This window comes from Falco punctatus, assembly GCF_963210335.1.
Source record: "Falco punctatus genome assembly, chromosome: 7".
NCBI lineage: Eukaryota > Metazoa > Chordata > Aves > Falconiformes > Falconidae > Falco > Falco punctatus.
In genome coordinates, this window is record NC_137587.1 from 73,078,423 (window position 1) to 73,100,557 (window position 22,135).

The 22,135-nt window shown below is 46.3% G+C and overlaps 2 protein-coding genes across 4 annotated transcripts in view; both read right to left on the reverse strand.

Annotated features, from left to right (window-relative positions):
• Positions 1-8,848: 8,848 nt before the first annotated feature.
• On the reverse strand, positions 8,849-16,453 carry SEC11A (SEC11 homolog A, signal peptidase complex subunit). Of its 2 annotated transcripts, XM_080397190.1 has the most exons (6): positions 16,311-16,453; positions 16,084-16,193; positions 13,954-14,103; positions 9,882-10,001; positions 9,297-9,354; positions 8,849-9,136 (listed from the first exon to the last, which is right to left on the reverse strand). In XM_080397190.1, the coding sequence occupies exons 1-6, from the start codon at positions 16,359-16,361 to the stop codon at positions 9,086-9,088; spliced, it is 540 nt and encodes a 179-aa protein (XP_080253316.1). In that variant the 5' UTR covers positions 16,362-16,453; the 3' UTR covers positions 8,849-9,085. The 2 variants fall into 2 exon arrangements, with proteins under 2 accessions (XP_080253316.1, XP_080253317.1); XM_080397191.1 differs by lacking the exons at positions 8,849-9,136; positions 9,297-9,354 and adding an exon at positions 10,492-10,640 and having other exon boundaries at positions 9,876-10,001.
• Positions 16,454-16,535: 82 nt separating this feature from the next.
• The window catches only part of ZNF592 (zinc finger protein 592), a 38,514-nt gene continuing 32,914 nt past the window's right edge, over positions 16,536-22,135 (reverse strand). Inside the window, exons 9-10 of one of the 2 annotated variants that reach the window (XM_080397164.1) lie at positions 19,831-20,008; positions 16,536-18,525 (exon numbers count right to left, since the gene is read on the reverse strand). In XM_080397164.1, coding sequence (XP_080253290.1) covers positions 18,028-18,525; positions 19,831-20,008 — 676 coding nt within the window. In that variant the 3' untranslated portion in view covers positions 16,536-18,027. The remainder of the gene's footprint in view (positions 18,526-19,830; positions 20,009-22,135) is intronic. The other variant, XM_080397165.1, reaches the window with a different exon arrangement.

Here is a 22,135-nt window from a genome sequence, read left to right on the forward strand (position 1 = left end):
TGGCTGCCCCCACTAGCCTTGTTCCTACCTGTGCTGGAGGTCCTGAGCCGCAATGGGAAATCTCGCTCCCCTTTCCCACCATGCTCCTTTCCTGGTTGTGTTCAGCAGGAATATTGCTGAGCAGGGCTGTGCTGGGGCTAGCCAGGAGATCAGGGAGTTCGTGCCCTGTTGCAGTGTCATTATAAATGCTTAGAAACTGAGGGGACACCAGATTAATTGCTGAGTACTGAGGCTCGACCAGATGGGGCACATGTGGGAGAGCTGAGCCCATAACCCAGACTGCAAGCCTGGGAAGAGTAACGGAATAGTTGCTTGGGAACTTGGAGGCTGGAAGTGGGAGCATGATTCAAGGCAGCCAGTGGGATTTTTATGGAAAACAACTCATGAAACAGACCCGAACTGACCACTCGCTGAGCGGCAGCACCAGTGTTACAGGCAGCTGTGCAGCTGTAACCCAGGCAGGGCTTTGAGATCACCACTTTCATCCTCTGCGGCAGTCTCATTAACTACTGCCAGATGCCAACAGACAGACCCCAAGCAGGAGACTTAGCACAGCTCACCCTCTTCAGTAGTGTGATTACAGCCAAGTGGATTTTCCAATGAAGGTGGCATGGGAGCTGAGCAGCCCCCAGGCAGGTGTAGGTGCTTGACAAGCCGGGCTCATCCACTGAGTGTTTTACTGCACCTGGGAGTGAGGTCTGTGGCTTGGTCATATGGGGCTGGAGTGGGCTGATGGCACTGCAGCCAAATTCCACCATTCCTGGGAAGGCAAGAGAGCTGCCCACTCTCTTGTCACCCTGAGCCTGAACAAAAGCAGCCTTGCTTACAAATGGAGACCAGGTTTCCTCTGGATTTTTTAGTCCTTATCTTCCTTGCAAAGTGGTGATGCCATTCCTAATTTGGAAAAAATAACTGGCACCCAGGACCCACCTGGGAGAGGCACCATACTTTGAGCTCCAATCCCCAGTCACCAGCCTGGCAGGGTTTGTGATAGATTTTCTGCCTCTGCCTTCCTCCAACTTTGGCGTGCAGAGCTGGCCCACTCAGCGCCTGCCCACACATCTGCCAAGCAGTGGAGGAGCCAGCCCATGAAAGATGCTGTCTTCAGCAGTGGCCGTAACAGATGCTCAGAAAACCGGGGTAAGAAATAGTACGTGCTCATGAATCTTCCCTGTGACACGTTGCCAGTTCACAGTGCCTTGACTATCAGTGGTGAATTGTGCTGAAGAGTATGCTAAAGATTTCCTCTGTAGATTAGAATCCAAAGTACAAACCTACTGCTGTTCTCAGGGAGGTGGCATTTCTTGCTTTTGAAAAAAAATGCCCCTACATTTAGTCCACCAAGGCTCTGGGGCACCCGTATTTTGTGGGTAGACAGGAACTTGATCTACCTGTGATCTGAATGGATGCAAGCTTTCTTTAGCATACTAAGAGAAGCACTGGCAGCAGGGGAGGCTGGAACCTTGGACAGCTTTGGTCTGGAGCCTGCTGAGACCTGCAGCATTCAGGGCAGGAATCACCACTGCAGCATCCTCCACTGCTTGCTCTCTCCAGCCCAGCAGAGGCTCACTTTCCCAACTGTTACCAGCCACCAAAGGAATCTTCCCAGCTTATATATCAAAAAAGGTATTACAAATTCTATTTCAGAAATTGATTTTGCTGACAAAGGTCACTGCACCAGCTTCCACCAGCGGTGCAGGAGACGGGCCTCTCGACCACCAGCTTCCTGCAAGGGCCTTATAATGGAGCTGGGGAGGGACAGAGTTGACTCAGCAAACACCGGGCTTCTGATAGATGGCTATGTCCTGAGGCAGAGCTGCCTCTGCCCAGAGCTAATCATCCCCTCTCCTGGTAGGATTAACCCTCTGGGGCTGGGTGAGAGCAGCCTGCAGCCACCTCCCTGCAGCCCTGCACAGATCCACACCCTCCGGGAAATGGTTCCGCCTCACCCAAAGCAGACAAAAATCCCCAGGGATCCTTAGCTGGCACCACTGGTTTCCCCTGATGCCTCCAGCTGGAGGAAACAGCGATGGTTTGTTTTGCTCTCTGTTTTCCCGTGGTAATTCTTGCACACAATGTTTCTCGATGGCTACTGACCATTTCATAGCACAATCTGTTACAACCCCGACGTTCCAGATGGTAACACTTAACTCAGAACCCGTTGTTTTATAAATAGAGTTAAAATTGTCTTTTTTTCCCCTGTGCACCATTTCATATTTACATACATTTGAGTTTCATCTTTTTTATTGCCCAGTCTTTTTCCACAGTTGGCCTTCATCCACCGACCCTTTGCATGAGCAGCAAACTTCAGTATTTGCCTGTTTTTGCTGATCATTTTTGAATGTGCTGAATGTGGTCCCTGTACAGCTCCCTGGTGTTTTCTGCTGCAGAGGTTGTTGCCTCCTACCTTCTGTTCCTTACCTTTTAGCAAATTTTTTCTCCCTGTAAGAACCTCACCTCCCATTCTGGGGCTGCGTTCTTTCTTTAGGAGCCTTTGCTGAGGGACCTTGCCAAGTACCTTTGGGAAATCCAGTTGAATGATCCCAGTGGGCTCACCTTGCCCATGCACCTCCTAACTTCTTGAACAAGGAACAGCCCTATTCCTTTCTAGTCCACAGATCTGGTTTATAGCCTACCGATCCCCACATCTCCACCTCAGCCACTGTTCTGCCCCTTGGTGCCACAGTAGGCTTGACAAAACAGGGGCGCTCACCATGGCAAACAGGTCAGTGCTTTCAGGTTTGCGTCCTTGCAGAGCCTATGGGCAGCTACAACCGGGCCTAGGGGTTCATTGCCATCCTTTGGGTCTCCGATCCCTTCTGTATGTTCTTCCACTGCTGGTGTCCAGGAGCTACTGTCCGCACAGGATGCCTGGGGTGCCCTGTTCCTCATCAAAGAGCACCTTTTGTCCATGTAGGGCTAATATGAGTAGTAACAGACCTATGAAATGGGCACTATTAGCAAATCCTCCAAATGTAACTAAAGATGAAGCAAGATTTCATCGAGCAAAGAAAGGAGACCTTTCCATAACTATGGAAAATAAATATATCTAAAACCTGCACATCCAAGAGGGCCTTGCTAACGCTGAGCTAATAATGAACAAACGGAACAGACCAACCTGGAAATACTGTGGCTTATAGCGTTTAAAGCAAGGTCCAGTTTATTTCTTTCTTAAATTATGCTTGGAAACTTTGGCATTGACTAATGCATCTCCCAGAAATGTGGCCAATCTGGTCTGGGAGAGACTCCGAGCTGTGGAGCTCCAGAAACACAGCACAGGCGCTCCCCAGCCCTGCAGACATCCAGCTGGGCAGGCAAATGCATGCTCAAAATCAATGGCTCTAATAAAAAACAAATACAAACAGCAAAGGCGTCGAATCCCCCTGTTCGCCTCTTTCACAGAGCTCCTGGTGCCAATAAAACTCTCAGTAGCAGTTAAGTTGTTTTAGCCTCTTCTTCACCACTTCTCCAAAGCCAGGTCAAATTTAAAATCCTGCCATAAGCCTGAGGGTCTACTTTGATGCATTTGTCTCTTGTTTACAAAGATTAAATCCCTCCGTTACATTCATTTGTCCACAGGCAACAACTGTTGTTTACAAAAGATAAAATTTGAAATCTTGCACATCTTGTTTTCAACTCCTTTTCAATTTTCATTTAAGCTTTAAACAAGTTGTGGTTTTTCCTGAGGTTTCCCACTCACTGGACATAGTAAGAATAACTGCTCTGCAAGGAGACTTAGAGAACAAAATACTGTTTTCTTGCAGGCAAATCCAGGCCTAGCTTAGCTCAGAAGTGTCCCAACCAGAATTACATGGCAGAAATCTGATGTCCCAGTCTGAGTGAATTGAGGTTCAGAGAAATTCAATTGAAGTTACTTTTCTCTACATTACTTTTACTTCTGTCTCTCTGGAAACTGAAACCCTTGCAAGGTTTAGTTTCTGCAAGGCAAGGAGAGATTGGAAAAGAAAGGTGATATTAAGATTCTCGCAGAGAGAACTCTGGGAAGTGTTTCTAAATCATTAAAACAGAAGGGGTGCAAGTCAGGAGATGAGGCAGAGGGAGTGAGAGACAGAGCGTGCCTGCTCCATCCTGGATCACAGATGGTAGGTTTTCTAGCCCATCCCTATTTAGACTGTTCTTCTCTGTGGAGATATTTGATTTCCGCTAAGGTTTAGGGAACTCTGCTGGATCAAACATTTAAAGGACCTGCTAGAATTGAACATGTGTATGAACTGCTCCGTGAGCAGGAACAGATTTAGCAAGCAGCAGGACCCAGCATGTAGGCAGGCCCTGCTCCACAGGGAAGCAGGACTCTGTGTGGAGGAGCTGGTGGCTTTCCACAGAAACTGAGGGGTGAGCAGGGATGAGCACACAACAGCAAGCAGCAAAGCTGCTACCACGAAGAGGGGCTCCTCATAGCCCGGCAGACCGCCAAGTAGCAGCAAAGCCATCCAGTTACAGCTAAGGAGATCCAACAAGGCAGGCTTGCCAGGAAAGCCACCATACCCCTTCCAACTCCAACATGCATCAGGCTGCAGAGCCGTCTCTGTCTCTGCAGAGACCCGCGGCTTCTTGACAGGCGAGCAAGCTGAAGTGCCTGGGTGCAGATGACAAAGGGATGGAAGTGTTGCAGGGGAGGGGAGAAGGCAGAAGGGGCAGGCAGCTATTCAACTGGCTCAAAAGGCAGTGTAGGTGCTATTTCTCTTCTCTCAGGAGCCAGTGATGAGACAGTCGGATCAGTCACTACTACACATCAACTGCCACCGGGAGCTGCTGACACTGATGGGAAGGGCAAAGGCTGTGCCCTGCCGGCATCACCAGGCACATCTCACAGACTGAGGACGGGAACCAGGACACTCCTCATCTGACTCAGCCACTGAGCCACTGACACAGCATGCGTCTTCAGCCTGGGTTACCTAAACATCTGCTTTGCGTTCCCCTGCTCCAGCACAGGAGCCATCCCCAAGCGACATGCTCTGCCTAAGCCACCCCGCCTCTCCTGGCCAGCCTGGCCCATTCTGGGAGCTGCGTGCTGTGCCTGCTTTCATGCATTTCTCCCGCAGGAACTGGTCTTCTAAACACACATGGACAAGACTTCACCTTGCAGATTGTCCTGGGAAAAGTGAGGTTGACCTGTTCTGATTATAAGGGCAGGAAAACCGCCGTGAGATTACCTCGCCTCATTAAATGAAAGGATGCAACGATTGTCTTACAAATCCAAGCCCTAGAAACCCCTGCTAAGCAATATGCAGCAACAGATCTGGATGAAACAGTGTAATGCTTATTACCGTTCAACCAACAACCATATGTTCAAGTATCATAAGCATACAAAGATAGCCTTTGTCTCAAGGAGTTTTGACATTAAGCATATTACTCCTCAGCTCACCTCCTATCCATCACGCTTTTGCTCATGCATTTAGCTTCAATATGAAAAAATGGAGTCACCCAACAAAATTCTAGCAATGATCAGAAATAGCCCAGCATCGCTCTGCTCTGTGAAACAGCTCCTGCCCATGAAGATATCTGTGCCCTGAACTGCAGATGTGATTGAACAGCAATTAAGCAATGAAATTGCCTACCAGAAAACCTGCTCTGTTTGGCTGTAACCATAACAGAAACAGAAGGAATCTTAGCCCTGGCAGGTATTTTTCTTGGGTTTGGGTGGGTTTTTTTTTTCCTTTACAAACCAGACCTTCCAACACCCACATACTTCACAAACAAATCCTTTTCTTGTTGTGACACAGAGATCTGTACCCATCTCCAAAGCCTTCAGTCTCAAAAGCTTTGCTAGAGCTGACCAGACGGCTTCAGCTTTAAAAAAAAGAGGAATAAAACTGAAACAAAAAACAGACACGTCAAGTTCTAACAGCAAAACCCCTGGCTCTGTGGGAGCACAGCAGCGCTTGCCAAACATTTCAGCATTAGCACCCAGCTGAACCAGAGATCCTGCACGCTCTGTAGCTTTTCTGCTCAGCAAAGCAGAATAAGTCTGGTGGGGACAGCCAGCAACAACTCTTTGTCATCCCATGTTCTGTTTCCAGCTTCTGCAGGCTCATACCTCGCACCCCCTCTTCCCACTGTGCTGGAAGGAAAGGCGTTATAGGGATAGTGATGGAGGAGGCAGTGCGGGAGCTGGTGGGCGTTGGAGCTGTCAGTGGATTCACTGCTTATTTATCCTCACCTTAATCAGAGCCAATACCTCATTTCACAGCTGCAGATAACGGAGAGCCACATTCTCAGCTACAGTGAGCTGAAAATAGGCAGAACACAGACCACAGAGACGAATTCCCAAATCTCACACTGCAGCCCCTGATTTAGGGCAATTCTTTCTGTTCTTAAGGTGTCCGCAAACTCAGAAAAAGAGCAACCCACTGAAGCTGGGCTGCAGCAGGTTCCATCCCACCCTTTACCCCAACCACCCTGCACTTTTTTAAGCACTTCCTGCTCAATTACTTCACATAGCATCATGCCAGAGCAAGGTTGGGAAAGGCACACACCTTCCTTCAAGTTCCAAACAGGTCTGCAGCCACCTTGGCATGCAGAGTATGCCCTCAGCCACAGCAACCGGTGACACCTGCTGCCAGTGACCAGCCACACCAGGAGGGTAACCCTGCCACCAGCAGCACCCACAGGCTACTCTTTCCTAACATCCCAGAATGACCATTTCTTTTCTCTTGGGACTGAGGTTTCAGCAGATGATCTTTAACAGCTCATCTTTGCTCTATAATCATAAATCCTTTGTATTTTAGTCTTTTTTTTTTTGTTAAATTAACTCAGTAACAGTAACACAACTGCTTCTGCATGCTCAGATTTTTGCAAAGGGTGTGAATGCGAGAGGACTTGGAGAACAGCATCAGCAGCACCTTCAGTGAGTTTTCACCGTAAGGTGTCGATTAGCAGACTTCACAAGAGCTCAACTCAGTCCTTTACGTAAGCCCAAGTTAAAAAACAATTTATGCACAAAACCAGTTTAAGCTAAAGGCAAAGCAGAGGAATAGACTCGGCCTCAGTGGGACCTGCCAAGGCAGAAACACTGCTCCAAGTCCTTAGGAAGGTCCTCCATGGTCACAGCAGCTCTCACAGATTTTGTGTTCCCTTGCTGCTGGCCAGGTTTGGCTTTTGACAAATCACCCCATCCGTGACTTCAGCATTTCAGAAAAACTCTGTACCCACATTCTCTTCTCAAGTGCTCCAGCACTGAGAGTGGGAGATACAGATTTTATTAACATTTTTTATTATTAGGTTACAATTACTCAAAGAGCCACAGGCCCAAGGCTCAGGGCTGGATCCCTTCACAGACTCTTTGCAGTGTCCCAAACATGATTTTTTTTGCTTCATCCTACCCAGGGAACAAACCACCTGGTTAAACCAACTTGTGTTGGGACACCACAGGTCAGCCCAGCTACTAAGCATTAAGCAAAACGGTCCTGTGGACATAACTAACAGCACAATTCACCTCCATAGATCGGACAGGCTTGAGAAGCCTAACGAGGTACATATGTAAGAAACTGAAAATAGACCCTAAATACCCTACTGGGTTTTGTCCTTGCCTTTCCTGATGTTTTATGCTACACAAGCTGTACTCATGGCAGTGGCAATCATCTTTAACGATCCCTGTTGTTGTTGAACTCAGAGCAGTCATGAAAAAGAGGGAACAGAGGATGCAATGAAACGCACCTGAAAAAACACACAGTAGCTTTGAACTGTGTGTAGATTTTGCAAGACTGAGGAATGCCCAGGGAAAGCACAAGAAGTGGCTCCCATTGCCAGGGGGAAGCTGTCCTAGTGAGACAGCTGGTTGGTAAACTGTAGAAAATGGATCAAGCAGCCTCAAGCAGAGGTGGTAATGGCACCATGGTTCCACTGCCTGCTTTTGTGAAAATCTGTCCTAGTGAAGGGGAAGTAAAATGTTTCCATGAGTCAGTTTACACACTGTGGAGGCAAATTATAATGGTCAATCACGCTGTGCAGGTGGCACAAATTTATATTGAAGCTGGTAACTAGTCTCTGTCTTGCACCTCTTCCTTGGGCTCTCCTCTGACACCACAGCTACACAAGAAGGATCACCATCATGAACAAGAAGCCTAGAAAAAAAGCTGTTGCACATGGTGACAAGTGGTTTCTTCTTTTAGACCTCCGAGCAGTGGGGGCTCAGTCTTTCTGTAGCTTTCAGGTGAGCTGTAAGAGACATGGCCAGCTGCAGGGATCATTAAACCTAAAACCCATTTCCAAAACTAAGAAAATTTTACTATTGCATCCTACTAAAACATCCCTGTCATACCGCTATGGGTATTTCCCATCTCAATTCTTTTGTTACCTAGTGCCGCAATGACAGCTTACACACAACGGAATCCTTTGCCATTTTCTGCCCAAAACACCTTGTAGTCTTTAAGCAGACTATTTCAGTGTGATTTAGAGAAACACAGAAATATCAAACAGATCCACAGCTCAGGACCGCTTACTCACCAAAAAGAAATGAGATGAGCAACCACTGCTGTTCTGTAAAGAAAGCACAAGTTAGTTTGCTAGGCTTCAGGAGTCAGTCTGCAATGGGAAAGCCAAGGTGTATACATCCCGCCCCCTGGCCCCCCGCCCAGGAAAACAGGGCAACAAGGTTGCACCCAGCAGGGCAAGAACGAAGAACGTGGCAGGGCTTGTTCTAGGAAAGACGCAAAATCTTTATTCCAATTCTGAATTAGAAAAAACATCACCTCCAGAGCTCACCATTTGACAGTTCAGTCAGCACAGGGAGAGGTCACGCTTGCCCAGCAGAGGCACAGACTTAGAGGACCCAGTCCTGTAGGCACTTGGAGAGGAAGCTCAGCTTCAAAATACAAACACTGAACAGTTTGGCTTAAATTTTTAATATAAAAACTCACTAAAAATGCTAAAATGTGACAAACCATTGGAAATACTGTGACAAACATTTGCCCTTATGCAGTAAAAAACAAAACAAACCCAAACTGGCAAGAAGCTTTGAAATGCATGTTTTCTTCTTCCTCCTGGCACACTGGACCACCATCTACTTAAAACGTTCATCCAAAAAAATCCATGGCACCTTCACCTCATACTTCAGTGCAAGAAGCTACTCTCGATGGACCAGCACAAACAAACCCAGTAAAAAGAGGACTGCATACTGTAAGAGAAAGAAGAGAAGACACAAGAGTCCACATTCACATCTAAAGATGCAGTAAGAGCAGCAAACAAAGGGCAAATGGTTCTGCCTGTGTGAATAAAGTTCTCATGAAGTATTTTAGCTGGGGCGGGAGAAGCAGGCAGAAAATGAAAGCTCTTACCTTAAATTTTGGGTAATCATTCATTAAGATAGTCACTATTCCAATATAGGGCACAAATCTACAAGAATAAAGTTTTTATTAAAACAAACACTATTCAAGGTTGCATACAGGAGAAGCACTGCCCTGGTACTTGCACAAAGGAAAAGCCACTCCAGCACGCAGAGGGCTACAGTCAACAGGCCTGGGACTTCTTCCTCCCAAGCAGGGAAGTCATGGCAGTGGGGGCTGAGTGACAACAAACCGCAGAGCGTGTTTTAGCCTCTGCCTTGTTCAGACCTCACTTGCCTGCAAAGACCGTGCCTTGCAGAATAATTTTGATGAAAATTCTGATCACGCCTGAGTGTGCACTACCTTTGTACCAGTGTCCATCCAGCATCAAAATCTCAGGATGTAGCTCACAGCACGATGCCTTCGCTTAAGCCAAACTAAGGACTGGACTACCTTTGGTTTTTAACTCTCCATGGTACCTTTTGAAATGTTTTCAGGCAGGTCACAAAAACCCAGTAGGGAGAGTTTGAGAGGGATTGACAGATGGCACTGGGGAATGGCAGTGTAAAAAGTCACATCTTCTTCAACTTCACTTACCCTCTTGCTCGTCCTACTACGTCCTTTTTCTCCAACCAGTGCTGCCCTCGTTTGTACAGCCCTCTATCATCAACGGCATTATTGTCTCCCTTTGTCAAAAATTTGATGTCACCATTTTGCCTAGCAAAGACAAGACAGCCAGGTAAATCAGAGAAAAAGAACTTAATAAAAGCTGCTCTAGAACAAGCATGTAGACTAACACCAAGATATTAGAAGCAATAGTGTCCTACACATTGGAGCAGGATGAAAAAGGGAAACTGCCAAATGCAGTGGAAAGCAGACAGTTTGAAAAAAACCCTGCCAATAAAAGAATGAATTCTGCCCCCAGCCAAGCTTTCCAGCAGAGTTTAAGAACAGAACCAGCAGGACGAGCCATTTCTAGTGAAGGTACAGCTATCGCCTCTTTGCTTTTGACCTCTCTCATGTTGATGCTTCTCTTGCTTCAAACACAAATGTTGGGTTCTGGGCTCTGTACTACCACCCAAAATGAGACTTTGGGGTTAAAGCAAACACTCAGTAGTGGTCAGAAGCAAGCTGAAACTTAGGAATTATTAGGAAAAGGGGGACAGAACAAAACAAACAATACCATTATGATACTGCATGAACTCACGATGTGCCTACATCTTGAATGCTCTGTGCAGTTCTGAACCCCCTACATCCTTTTTTGAAATGGAGAGAAGAACTGGCAAAGGTTCAGAAATGGATAACAAGGTCTGGAACCACTTCCATACAAGAAACAACAGACCAGGACTCTTCAGCCTGGAAAAGACAGAACTGATGGGAGATATAATGGTAGTCCAATATAAATGACACAAACAGCAACAAACTAACAGCTTTTCACTGCTTCTTCCAATATAAGACCTAGAGGGCATCAAATGAAACTCAGAGGTAACATGTTAAAACAAGCCAGAGAAGGTGCTATGCAGAACTAACAACAGTGCAAACTAAACCATGTCTCTCAGGAAGGATATTTTGGATGCCAAAAAGTTGTATCAGTTAAAAAAGTGACTGGATACTCCGTGTAACAAAGAAAGGGAGGCTATTAATAAAGAACTGTGACTTTGTGCTTGAAATTGTGATTTGCAGAAAGCAGGGCAATTATCACTATACACTCTCTCTAGTCTTTGTCTCGAGATGAATTAGCTTGCTAGAAACAGGATCCTAGAGCAGATGAACCTTTGCTTTGACGAGGAAACAGCTGCTGTTACACTCTAGCTTTATATACCACGTTATGCGTCCTTCCTCAGTAATTTCCATTCAGCTTGCTGGCCTGCCAGCAATGCTTGCTTCTAAGCACCAGTTTGTGCTGCTACTCAGGGATCAGCCAGCCAGTCATCTATCTCCCTGTGGCACATAACAGCAGATGCTGAGCCAGAGCATTATTTTTGCTTGATTCTGTCAGCTTACTCACAGAAATGACAGATCAAATGCAACACAGGCAAGTATGCAGAAAGCCTTCAGAGCTCGTGCTGATTGTTTTCATTATGCCTGAATACTAATATGTGTTACTTGACAGAAGCTTAGAAGACAAAAAAAAGGGGGTCGGGGGGAAGAACAGACCTTTCTTCAAAGCACATTGTTGTTCCCACACTGTGAGCCAAACACTCTAGGACAGGGGTCCTCAAACTTTTTAACCAGGGGGCCGGCGCAGATGAAGTGGCAGGCAGTCATCTGCGGCTGCTTGGTTTCCCCCCCCCAGCCCCCGGCAGGGGGGTCTGCAAATACCGGGGACCGGATTGAGGACCCTGGGGGGCTGTATCTGGCCCGCAGGCCGTTGTTTGAGGACCCTTGCTCTAGGAGCTTAGAGATAACAGTCTGGAAAAAGATGAAGATACCCAAAGGTGCAGATAATGTAGTTTCAGCTCTGAAGACTGATGACATCAGAGTGCATTATCTTTTTGAGCGGATTCAGTGCTTTATCATGAACCAGTATGAGAAACCCACAGCACAGCTGCTCTCCTGTCTGAAATGCGAACGAAAACTGGTCTGACTGTCCTGCACCAAAACCAGTAAGTAAATTTTGACCACAGGCTCAATGTTTAGTGACAAAGAATGAACTCAGTTTCGTGCCGAACAAAGAAAAGGCTAACAAGTAAAAAACATTTTTGTACTTAAACACTACTGATGTGAACTGGAGCCTGAGTTGCCACAAAATCGCGGAGACCAGGGTTTCTGTTTTCCTTCATTTTGACATTCCTGTCAGCTTTCACAGAGCCTTTTCACAACTTTCATATTCAGTCCATAACTATAGGAAGTAATGGGAAACTCCAGCCATTCAGAGGGCACTCTTGAATGCCAAACTGGCACCAGAAAAATATTCTTTAAACAGTGAGAGCAGCAACTGATATCTCAGAGTCCTGCCTTCAGAGTCCAGCTTCAGGTCACAGTACAGATTTTTCAGTTTTATCTTTCCTAACATAAAGATCAGGTCTGTCTTTGGTTGTTTTATTTAAATGAAACCCAAAACACTGGACAATGGTTTACTTCACAGAATCTAGGATTGGTCCTATGATTCTGTTAGATTTAAAAAAACCAAACCAAAACAAAAACCAACCACTGGATACCTTAATACCTAGCGGTGAGATAGAGCCAGGCAAAAAAAGAAGAGTGCGTAATATTTGAAGATGAACTACCACACAGAATGCATGTGTCTGCTTCTCCTTCCTATACACTGGTTGAGAGCAGAGAGAAGACCCTGACCTTTCTTGCCTTTTCAATAATCAGCCCAAACAACAGCACGAGAGCCCAGCTGAGCCTTTAGCATGCAACAGGAGAGCAGGAAAGTGGTGTTTTGTTTAAAGGAGTTCCCAAGACATCACAAAAAGTGCACGTGCAACGTTAGGCATCAAATTTACCAAGCACACTGATCTTGTTTTTAAATTAGTGGTACCAAAGAACAATACTTTGAAAACTGACGCTGTTAAACGTTTAGGGTACAGAATACATGTGAACAGCAAAGAATCTGCTCTGTCTACTGGGAGAGGTGCCACTCTCTCACAGCCAGGATTTCAGCCAGACTATTTATGTGCACGAAGTTTGTCGGCCTTGACATTGGTCCAGACAAATGGTTTAGATGTCCCAACAGCTGTAGCTGTGGCTGTTATGAACGCTTGAGCGAAGGGACCTTCTCTATCCCATCGACCTCACTTGACTAGAGCAATTCTCAGATGCCACCATTACACACGATTAAAGTGATTCACTTAACCTAGGAACAGATCTTCGAGTGCTAGTATAGCTCCAGTTCATTCATACTGCAGCAGGCATTTATTTACTCAGCAGAAACAAATGCTGGGACCCCATCCAATTATTGCCCTCTCAGAGCTGGTTTGAAGAATGAGGCATTCAGTTCAAGATTTAGTTTTCACTCAAGTGCCACACAGGGCTGGCTTGGATCCCCACAGACCAGCCTGGAGCAGCCACAGTTCCATCCAGCAAAATAGGAAGGCTCATGGCTACAGAGGAAGCCTTGCTTGGAAAACCAAGCCCTATTCAGCAATCAAACCAGACTAACTGCGCTTTATTCCTTCACACACACAACCTGCTAAATGTTTAGAGAATGAACAGTATATGGAGCGTGCAGCACATACAGGCACCAAGTATAAGAATGCAAAACTTCCTACAAAGAAAAGGAACACCCTGCTTCTGCATGACAGCAGGAACTAGGACCTTATGAAGACAAGTTTTAAAATAATGCATGCTACACACAGAATGCCCCCCTTCTGTACATTCTACCTCTACAAACGAGTCACTTCACACACACAAATGCATCCATACCTACAGGAGACAACCCAGTAATATTATATAGCAGCTTGGGATGGAAATGATGGCACAGGAGACATTAAGTGACACAGGGAGCCCAGGACACTGGAACAGACACCCCACCTTGTGCGTTCTGTTAGGTGATCTTTACAAGTAAGCCAAGGAGGGCAGATTTTGCCTGTCTGAAACTTCAACATTACTTCCTACAGCACCTGAATATACTGACATCCCACTCATTTGTTTATCCAAGGAACTGAGGAAAAATACATTTAGCTAAACATCTGCAGTACAATTCCCAAAATTCTTGACATACTTCTCATGAATTTTCAGGACACGATGTACTATAGGAATTTCCCTTCCTTCTATCCTAAAGACCACAATTTCTCCCACTCTGATTGGATCTTCAATTCGGTTTGTGAGGAACAGGAGATCTCCTCTGTGAAATGCAGGCTCCATGCTTCCACTGAAAAAGAGGAGCAATTAAAAATATCAGAATCAGGTCTTGGAGTTTACAGTCCTTTAAGAAAAATTTCACAAGAACCTCAATGAAGAACTCCTAAGAAAACCACCTTGGAGACCAGGCAGATGTCTAGCCTCTATTATAATAAGATTTTCAATCACCATGCTACCAGCAATATTGACTTGTTGGGAAAAGAGCACTGCCAGGAGCCAGTGTTAAAAGCACACCAAACAGGAAAAGCCTTCTGTTTTCTTCTTAACAAAGTTGTTTTATTAAGTATCTTTTTGACTTCTGAGCTCTTTATTTGATAGGGCTAAATGGCAGCACTGCAGTGGTGGGAAGCTTTTTTAATTTCATTTATTTTTATTTTTTGCAGCTAGATAGATCATCTTTACGAACCACGCACTGAAAACATACAGGCTCTTGTATTCCCATCTGGAACAGACAGACAGACAGGTGTGCTAAAAAATTGTTATTGTGATTAATCACTTTGCTTAATCTCATTTCAGGCACCACTATTCAAGTTATTCTCTTCCCGTCTTGTAAATGGCAATTGTTGCAAACTACTTAACCTTTTTCAGTCCAAATAAATAATGCAGTACAAAACAAAATGATGAACTTTAAAGTACTGCATAAATTTGTGCTTTATCCTGAGACAGCTCAGAAGCTGCTATTGAGAACAGAAGATCACATCAGTGAAGAAGGGATGTGACCTAATGGCCCATCTTACTGGGTGGAGCAGCATGAAACGTCTCCCCTGTACTTCACAGGCCCATCAGGAGGGAGTTTAGTTAAAGGGCATGCAGTAATTAACACCAATGTAGAAACACACACAAAGGCTGACATGGCCACAGAACAGGCCCTGTGCAATATCCACACCAGCATCCAATGACTGGCCAAGGAACCTGTCCCAGGCAGCAGGAGGGTGGGAGTAGCACTGGTGGTACCTACCGAATGGCACTTTTGTGAGGACAACATGCAACACCTAAAACATATCCAGTTACAGAGCAATAACTCTTATAGAAAGGACTACAGTTAAGGCTCCCCTTTACCTGGCCATGTTACAGCTCACTAGAAGGCCTGGAAAAAACCAAGCAGCTGCGAAAGAAGAGTTAGCGGATACTTTTAAGGATGCGATGTAACACATAATAAAGCTCACTGGGCATTTTGGCAAGCCAGTTCCCATTCAAAAACCCCAACAACTCCTTTTCACTAACTGAATTTATTACCTGGCATCTCAAAGATTTCAACTTCCTTTTCACTAACTGAGGCTCTCCACATCCTTCAACCATTTATGTAGCAGCAACAAGAGACGCGGACAGGCACACCAGGAGGTACCAGCGCACTGTGATGCTCTGCTACCACAACTTCTACTACGGGAAGTACCATTTGCCTTGATGTGAAGGCAAGCTCTGCCATAAGGACTGCTTTTATACAGGAATGATCCCCCCCTCAAGCAACGGGCTCACCATCCCCTGCTTCAAGGCCTGCCTTTTTCAAGTCTCTCTTGCCCCCAGCACTCAGCATTTCTCCAGGTTTGGTATGGTCCAGAAATGTGCAAGTTCCACTCTTACCGTATTTCTTTGAAGTCCTTCCTCCTCTTTCCCCTTTCTCAGGACTAACTCTCCAACATACAATCCATCCAGCTGGCAGAAGTGGAAGGGAGAGATGCTATTTCTACGCGATGCTCCCAGCCTTGCTCACCTACTTCCTCTTCCCTCGCTGTTCCTCTGCCTGACCCGAGAGCAGGAATCCTCAGAGCCTCTCGCCCGCCGGGGACGGGGCAGGATCCTCCAGCTGCCCCATCCCTCAGGAAAACTTCCTCCGGGTGGGCCCAGCGAGCCCGCACCGCCACGCCAGGGCGGCGCCCGCCGCTCTCCGGCCCCTGCCCAAGGCCCGCGGGGTCTCACCCCCACCCCGCAGCGCGACGGCTGTACCAGTCCCCCCGACAGCCCCCCCCCTCCCCGCCGCCACAGAACTTGCCTCAGCACCACCACGATGGGGCTCTCGCTGCCCGTCACCACCATCAGCCCCTTCCAGATCATGAGGGCGGACGAGACGATCATGCCGAAGTTCAGCACCTGATAGTACAGCTGCGGGGGGAGGGGGGCGTCAGGCCCCGCGACCGGGCAGGCCTGGGCAGAGCGGACCCGACCCGACCCGGCCCGCCCCCCGGGGCCCGCCCCGACCCCCCCGCCCCGGCTCAGCACCTGCCGCTTGTTCATGCGCCGCACATCGTCCAGAAAGTCCAGCGACAGCATCGCCAGCCCCGACCGCGGCAGCACCACCGCCCGCCCGGCCCCACTTCCGCTTCCAGCCCCGCTTCCGCTTCCAGCCCCGCTTCCGGTCGCGTCACCGCCGCTTGTGCCCCGCCCGCAGGCAGGCGGCCGAGGTGCGGCCGTGGCGGCCCGAGCCAAGAACGACGCCCAGGCAGGCACCCTTGGATGCTTTTATTTGCAATACTTTGAAGTAAACATCGTAGCAAGGCACAGACGCCGCTGCGGGTTAAATAGATACGTGATGGCTCGGGAGCGCCCCCTGCTATCCTTAACTCTACGTAGGCTACCTGGTAAAACATCCCCTAGGCTAACGTACACCGTATCAAAAAATACAAAGAGTCCAAACTGTTGTATCAAAACACGTCAAGACGAGAAGGTGAGCGATCCGAATGCGATAAGATAAATAGTTCTTAAATTATTTAAACATTGTCATAGTAAACAACGAGCAGGGTTCTGGCTCAACATAATAAAAAAAGAACAGTAAGAAGATAATTATATTACATGAAGCACATGTGTGACGGGAATGAGTGAGCAAAAAGAGTCAATATGACTGCACGGAAAGAAACGTCTCCCATGTGACAGGCCCTGCTGAGCCCCGCCGGACACCAGCCCTCACCGCGCCGCGGGATGCTGGTTCCCGCTGCTGCCAGCATGGGCCATGCTCCCCTCCTGCCCTGGCAGCTCACAACAAGCTGGCCAGGGAGCCCCCCACAAACCAGTGCTGTCAGGAGTGCCGCCGCAGCTTCCCTCCAGGTGATGTCACAGACAGGGAATGTTTTCCACTTCTGGGAATGGTGCCAACCTGCCCCCCAGCTCTGCCCCGAGCTCCCTGCCAGGATGAGCCACCAGGCACCGGGCCCAGCTGCACCCAGCCCTGGAACGGCTTCCAGCAGCACAACTCCACTGATGCATGGCCAACACATCCCCAAGGGGGACCAGACCCTCCTTAACGCAACACGTAGCTTTGAGCTGTGCTCACCCAAGAGGACAGGAGCTACAAAATTCTCTTTCAGGATGATTCAGGCCCAAGACATTTCATTACATTGTGTTTTGGAAAATACAGTTGTTATTTGGGCAATTAAAGAAGTATCAGCACAACTTACAGCTTGAACCCGTCCCGTGTAACACACCAGATCCCAGATCCGCCAGCATGGTCCTGACAAGTGTGTTTTGCTGAGACAGTGTTATGAGTTAAAATGAATAAAACAAAAGCAGGATGGGAAGAGAAAAAAGAAGCCATAAATAGAAGAAAGAAAGCAAGATAGGGAAGGCAAGGCTGGGGCTCCGGGCAGAGGCTGAGGCAGTGCACACTTATAAGAAGAGAGCTCATCTTAAGGAAACTGCAGCTGCAGAAAGTGCTCCTAGATCCTCAGGAGTTGGACAAGCTCCAGCGAGGATTCTCGCCCTGCTTTCCCTTTTCATCTCTCTGGTCTGGCAGAGAGTTAGTGCTTAGGATGCAATGGCAGGGTTTGGTTTTTTGTTTGTTTTTAAATTTCCCTTACAAATAGAAGTTAACGGAAAGCAATGTCCATCCCAAAAAATCAACAGAATATTTCAAAGATTCACCCTATCCCCACCCTGTATTTTGAGTAAAAAAAACCCAACAAAGAACCCCGACCAATCAAAAAGGGTTTTTTGTTTTTAAGTCTTAAGAGACTGAATGATTGTTCTGCGAGGTGCTGTTAGGACCCTCCACGCCAGAAGTCTGACTGTGTTCACAAAGAGCTGAGTCACTTCTACACTCTCTGCATTTCAGGTTTTCTTCTACCATAGCGTTCATCTCACCATTATAGCTCTCATGTCCATTTTCACTCATCTCCCTTTGTAACTTCTGCTGTTCATCTTCTTCCTCCTCCTCCTCTTCCTCCTCCTCCTCTTCATCCTTTACTTTATGAACAATGAAGAGGTGTCTGTTCAGAGAGATGTGAGAGGTGTAGCACAAGCCGCAGAACAAGCACTGGTAGGTGGAGCTGTCTGTCTTGTGCTGAGGTATGTGTTCCTGAAACTCAGTACTGATGTCTGTCGCAAAGCCACATTTAGCACATTTCCAATGCATTTTCAGTTTTTTGGCTGGTGGCACATCTGAACCCGCAGTGGTCTCTGCTTGAACCAGCTCATCCATTGCCATCCTCTTCGGAGATTTTGCCTTAAAAAAATAAGATTAAAATTACTTTATTGTTCGAGCCAACGGAAGAATAAGTGCGTATCTGAAGACACCCGAGGGTGAACACGCATTGGTATTTGGATACAAACTAAAGGAAGCCATCCCTAGGGACTCCTGTTGCATTGCCTTTCCTACCAGTACCCAAATGCCTCACCCCAGCATGAAGGATCTCAACTGCTGTCCTGTGACATGGGGTGGGAGATCTGGGAGGGGTTGGCTGGGCAGAAACATGATTGGGAGAGAAAATGTGAACTTGGTGTGGGAAGGAGCCCACAGAGCAGGGACAGCTGAGGGTCACAGGGATGGTCCTTAGCCTAGACAATGCTTCTCAGATTTAACTCCGAACATTTTCCCCTCCACTCAGGCTTTTTTCACAGCATCTCTCATTAACTCATCCCTTCTGTCTTATAATCCCACAGTGTGCTTCTCCTCCCATGAGGATGGCTCACTTGCATATGTCCCATCATGTGATTTTGTTATCTCCTCATCCAGCAGCACTGAGCAGTCTTTGTTTAGGATACAGCTTATAGGCTTGTATTTGCAGAGCAGCTGGAGCCATGTGAAGCCACCACCCGCCACTGCTTAGCCAGGTGCCCTGGTATGTTGGCTGTGCTTGGGGGAAGCAGCCACCAGCTCATGAAAGTGAAATCTTGAGTTTCCCCAGGTTTCCTTGTGGCATAAATATAAAGGGGAGTCAGTCTTGGCTGCGACCCCTCTATGCTAGGGTACAGATGAAAATAAATTGCAGTCATATGGAAAACGTATGTCTATTTTCAAAGTAAATGGAGCAAAGAAGGCCAATCAGCCAACCCTCTGCTCCAAACTGGCCCAAAATAAAATGAGTTGAACAGTTACATTTGCTGAAAAAAATGATACAGTCCTACTTAGGAGGAATGCAGTTCTCATAACAGAAGTCTTTTGTAACTAGCAGAAAAAAACAAGGGAGAAAGAGGAAAAATGTACCAGGCTGGTGAACACAGTGGCAGGGGAAAATGACAGTAATAACAAACCTAAATAAGACCTGGTTACAAAGCAGACTGAAAAACAGCCAGTAAAAGATAAAAACACAGGGCCACATGTTCCAAGGATATATTGAAAAATGCAAGATACGTTGCCCTAGTGCTGCTGCAGCTCAGCTGCACTTTCAGTTCTGATTCTGACACTGCCAGAGAGAAGCAAACTGGATGGAGTTCAGAGGAGGGGAAGGAAATGTGCCGTATGGATGAGAGGGCCTGACTGCTGGCTGCAAGGCTGCGGCTCAACAAAACACCCCAAGTGAACACCTACTCGCCAGGTACATTTATTTTTCAATGAAAATATATCAGTTACTTCAGCTGTATCTCTCTCTGGAGCTTTTGCTTTGGCCATCTGGGATAAGTCTGGGTTTTTGATGCCGTGCATGAGGCTGATGTGATTCTCCAGCATGAATGGCTGAGGAAATGTCTGATTTTCATCTGTGCAGTACCTTGAGAATACAAAAAGGAAGAAAATTTACTAAAGGAAATGCCAAGCAGTTAATTTCCATCCAAACAGCTCTGTTATGTGCCACACCAATAGGTGCCATTGGAGACAGATGCTGATGAGTAATGTACTATTAAATTACCAAAATATGCAACAAATCATCATTTTAATAATAAAACATTACCCTTGAGAGAAATCTAGCACAGTTTAGAATTTTCCACAGTAAGCATGAATGGGAATGTACTAAATAAATACAGGGACTAGTGAAAATCTGGCTCACCGTGATACATGCTACACAAGTACAAGATAAATAATCAAGATGGAAAATACATGGGAGAAAAGTGACTCTCAGATGAGAGACCTCCATGCAGAGGGACCTCATGACTTGCGTAACACCAAGGAGGCCTGCAGCAGAACCCAGTTCTGCACCCAGCGTTCCCAAGCACCAGTGCAGCATCACATCCACAAAATCATGTGTATCATAACACACTTAACATGCTTATAAAACTGCTGAACTTCCATTAATTGCAATAACCCAGGAAGAAGCACTTGTGTACGCATCATTTATATGTAATTATTCATGTTAAAACTTGGTAGGATTCAAGAGCTGCTAGAAAGCATGGTTGACATTTCAAAAGGAGATGTGAAGGGGATATGCCATCTGTTAAACAACCTTCACTCCTGGATGACTGAGGTCTACTGGAAATAAGTGCCAGGCCTTGCAGACACATAAACCACGTCTCTGCAGCATAGTGAAGTACACAGAGGTCTCTGTTAGCAACTGGGAAACCCAAGACTGACTTTGTACTCTTCTGCTGCCTGCCAGTGTGACATGGGAAAGGTCCACCAGCTCCGTATTGACCCAAGCAATGAGGCAAGTAACACCTGACTTTTCTGAAATGCACAAATTGCAGTTGAAATGTAGGCAGCAAGGGATGAAAACCAACAGAGAGGAGATGAAGTGTCTCTGGGCAACAAAGACATCTTTTGAAAGGAGAGAAGAAGATTCCTACTGATCTTTCAGTAACTAGATGGAAATTAAACAACAGTCAGTAACGATGTGAAAATGCAGACGTGCTCATTGAATACTTCTGGTTTTTAACAGGAACTGCTTAGATGATAAATTAACATTTAATAATGATGGAATTTTTCTCCCTCATGGAAGAAAGACGAAAGGTTAAGTGGTATTTATCAAAAATAAACATGTTGAAAATCAAGTGTTCCAGGCAGTTTGTACTTAAAACTTGGAAACTAAGAGCAAGTTCTCACAACAATAACCAAGTAAATTATGAAAGAAAATACATAAACCATCAGAATATTGTGCAATTTGTCCTAATTTTGGATTCTTTTCATGTAAGCAGGGAAAGATGCTTTTCTAACCTGAATTACTCCAGTGACAAGCTTGGCAGGAGGGTGTTCATGCAAGTCCTCCATCACTGGTTTCTCCCTACAGATTTAACAAGAGGTAGAGACCTAAGCAGGGCAGGGGGAAAAGGGAAATCACAGCCTCAAATGTTCAGAGTCAGAGGGAGGTCACCTAAAAGACAGCATGCAGGAGTCACAAAAATACTCAATTGCTGGATTAATGACAAATTTTACTCATGCTTCACATGGAATCCAGGAGAGGAGGATGATAGGAAGTTAAGGTGTCATAACCCCTGAAGGGAATAACAGGTGAGACTGATGCAAACTGCCTGGTGGGAAGAAGGAAAACAGACACCATTAACCAAGGGAAAAGAAAAGGAGAAGCAGAGATGTGTTCTCTTACTGACTGAAGAAATGAGCTGAGAAGGAATTCAAAGGAATTCTAATTTGCAAATAACAGTCACTGAGGAGATTTTTAGAACAGCGCTCTGGACAAACTATAAGGGATCAAAGGGGAGACCGAACAGGAGACACTGGATCCAAAGAGCAGCCGTTGGAGATGCTGGGACAAGTATTTCAAGGAAAAGGTTTCATTTGAAGAGTACTGTGATTTCAGTAAGTCTCCCACTACAATGATTAAAGAGAGCACAACCACTGTTCAATTAAGACTTCATCAACAGATTTTGAGGAGCTTGAAAATTAAACTACAAGCTTGAGAATTAAACACAACCACAATTTACTTGAATTTCTAGCTGTAAACGTGGAA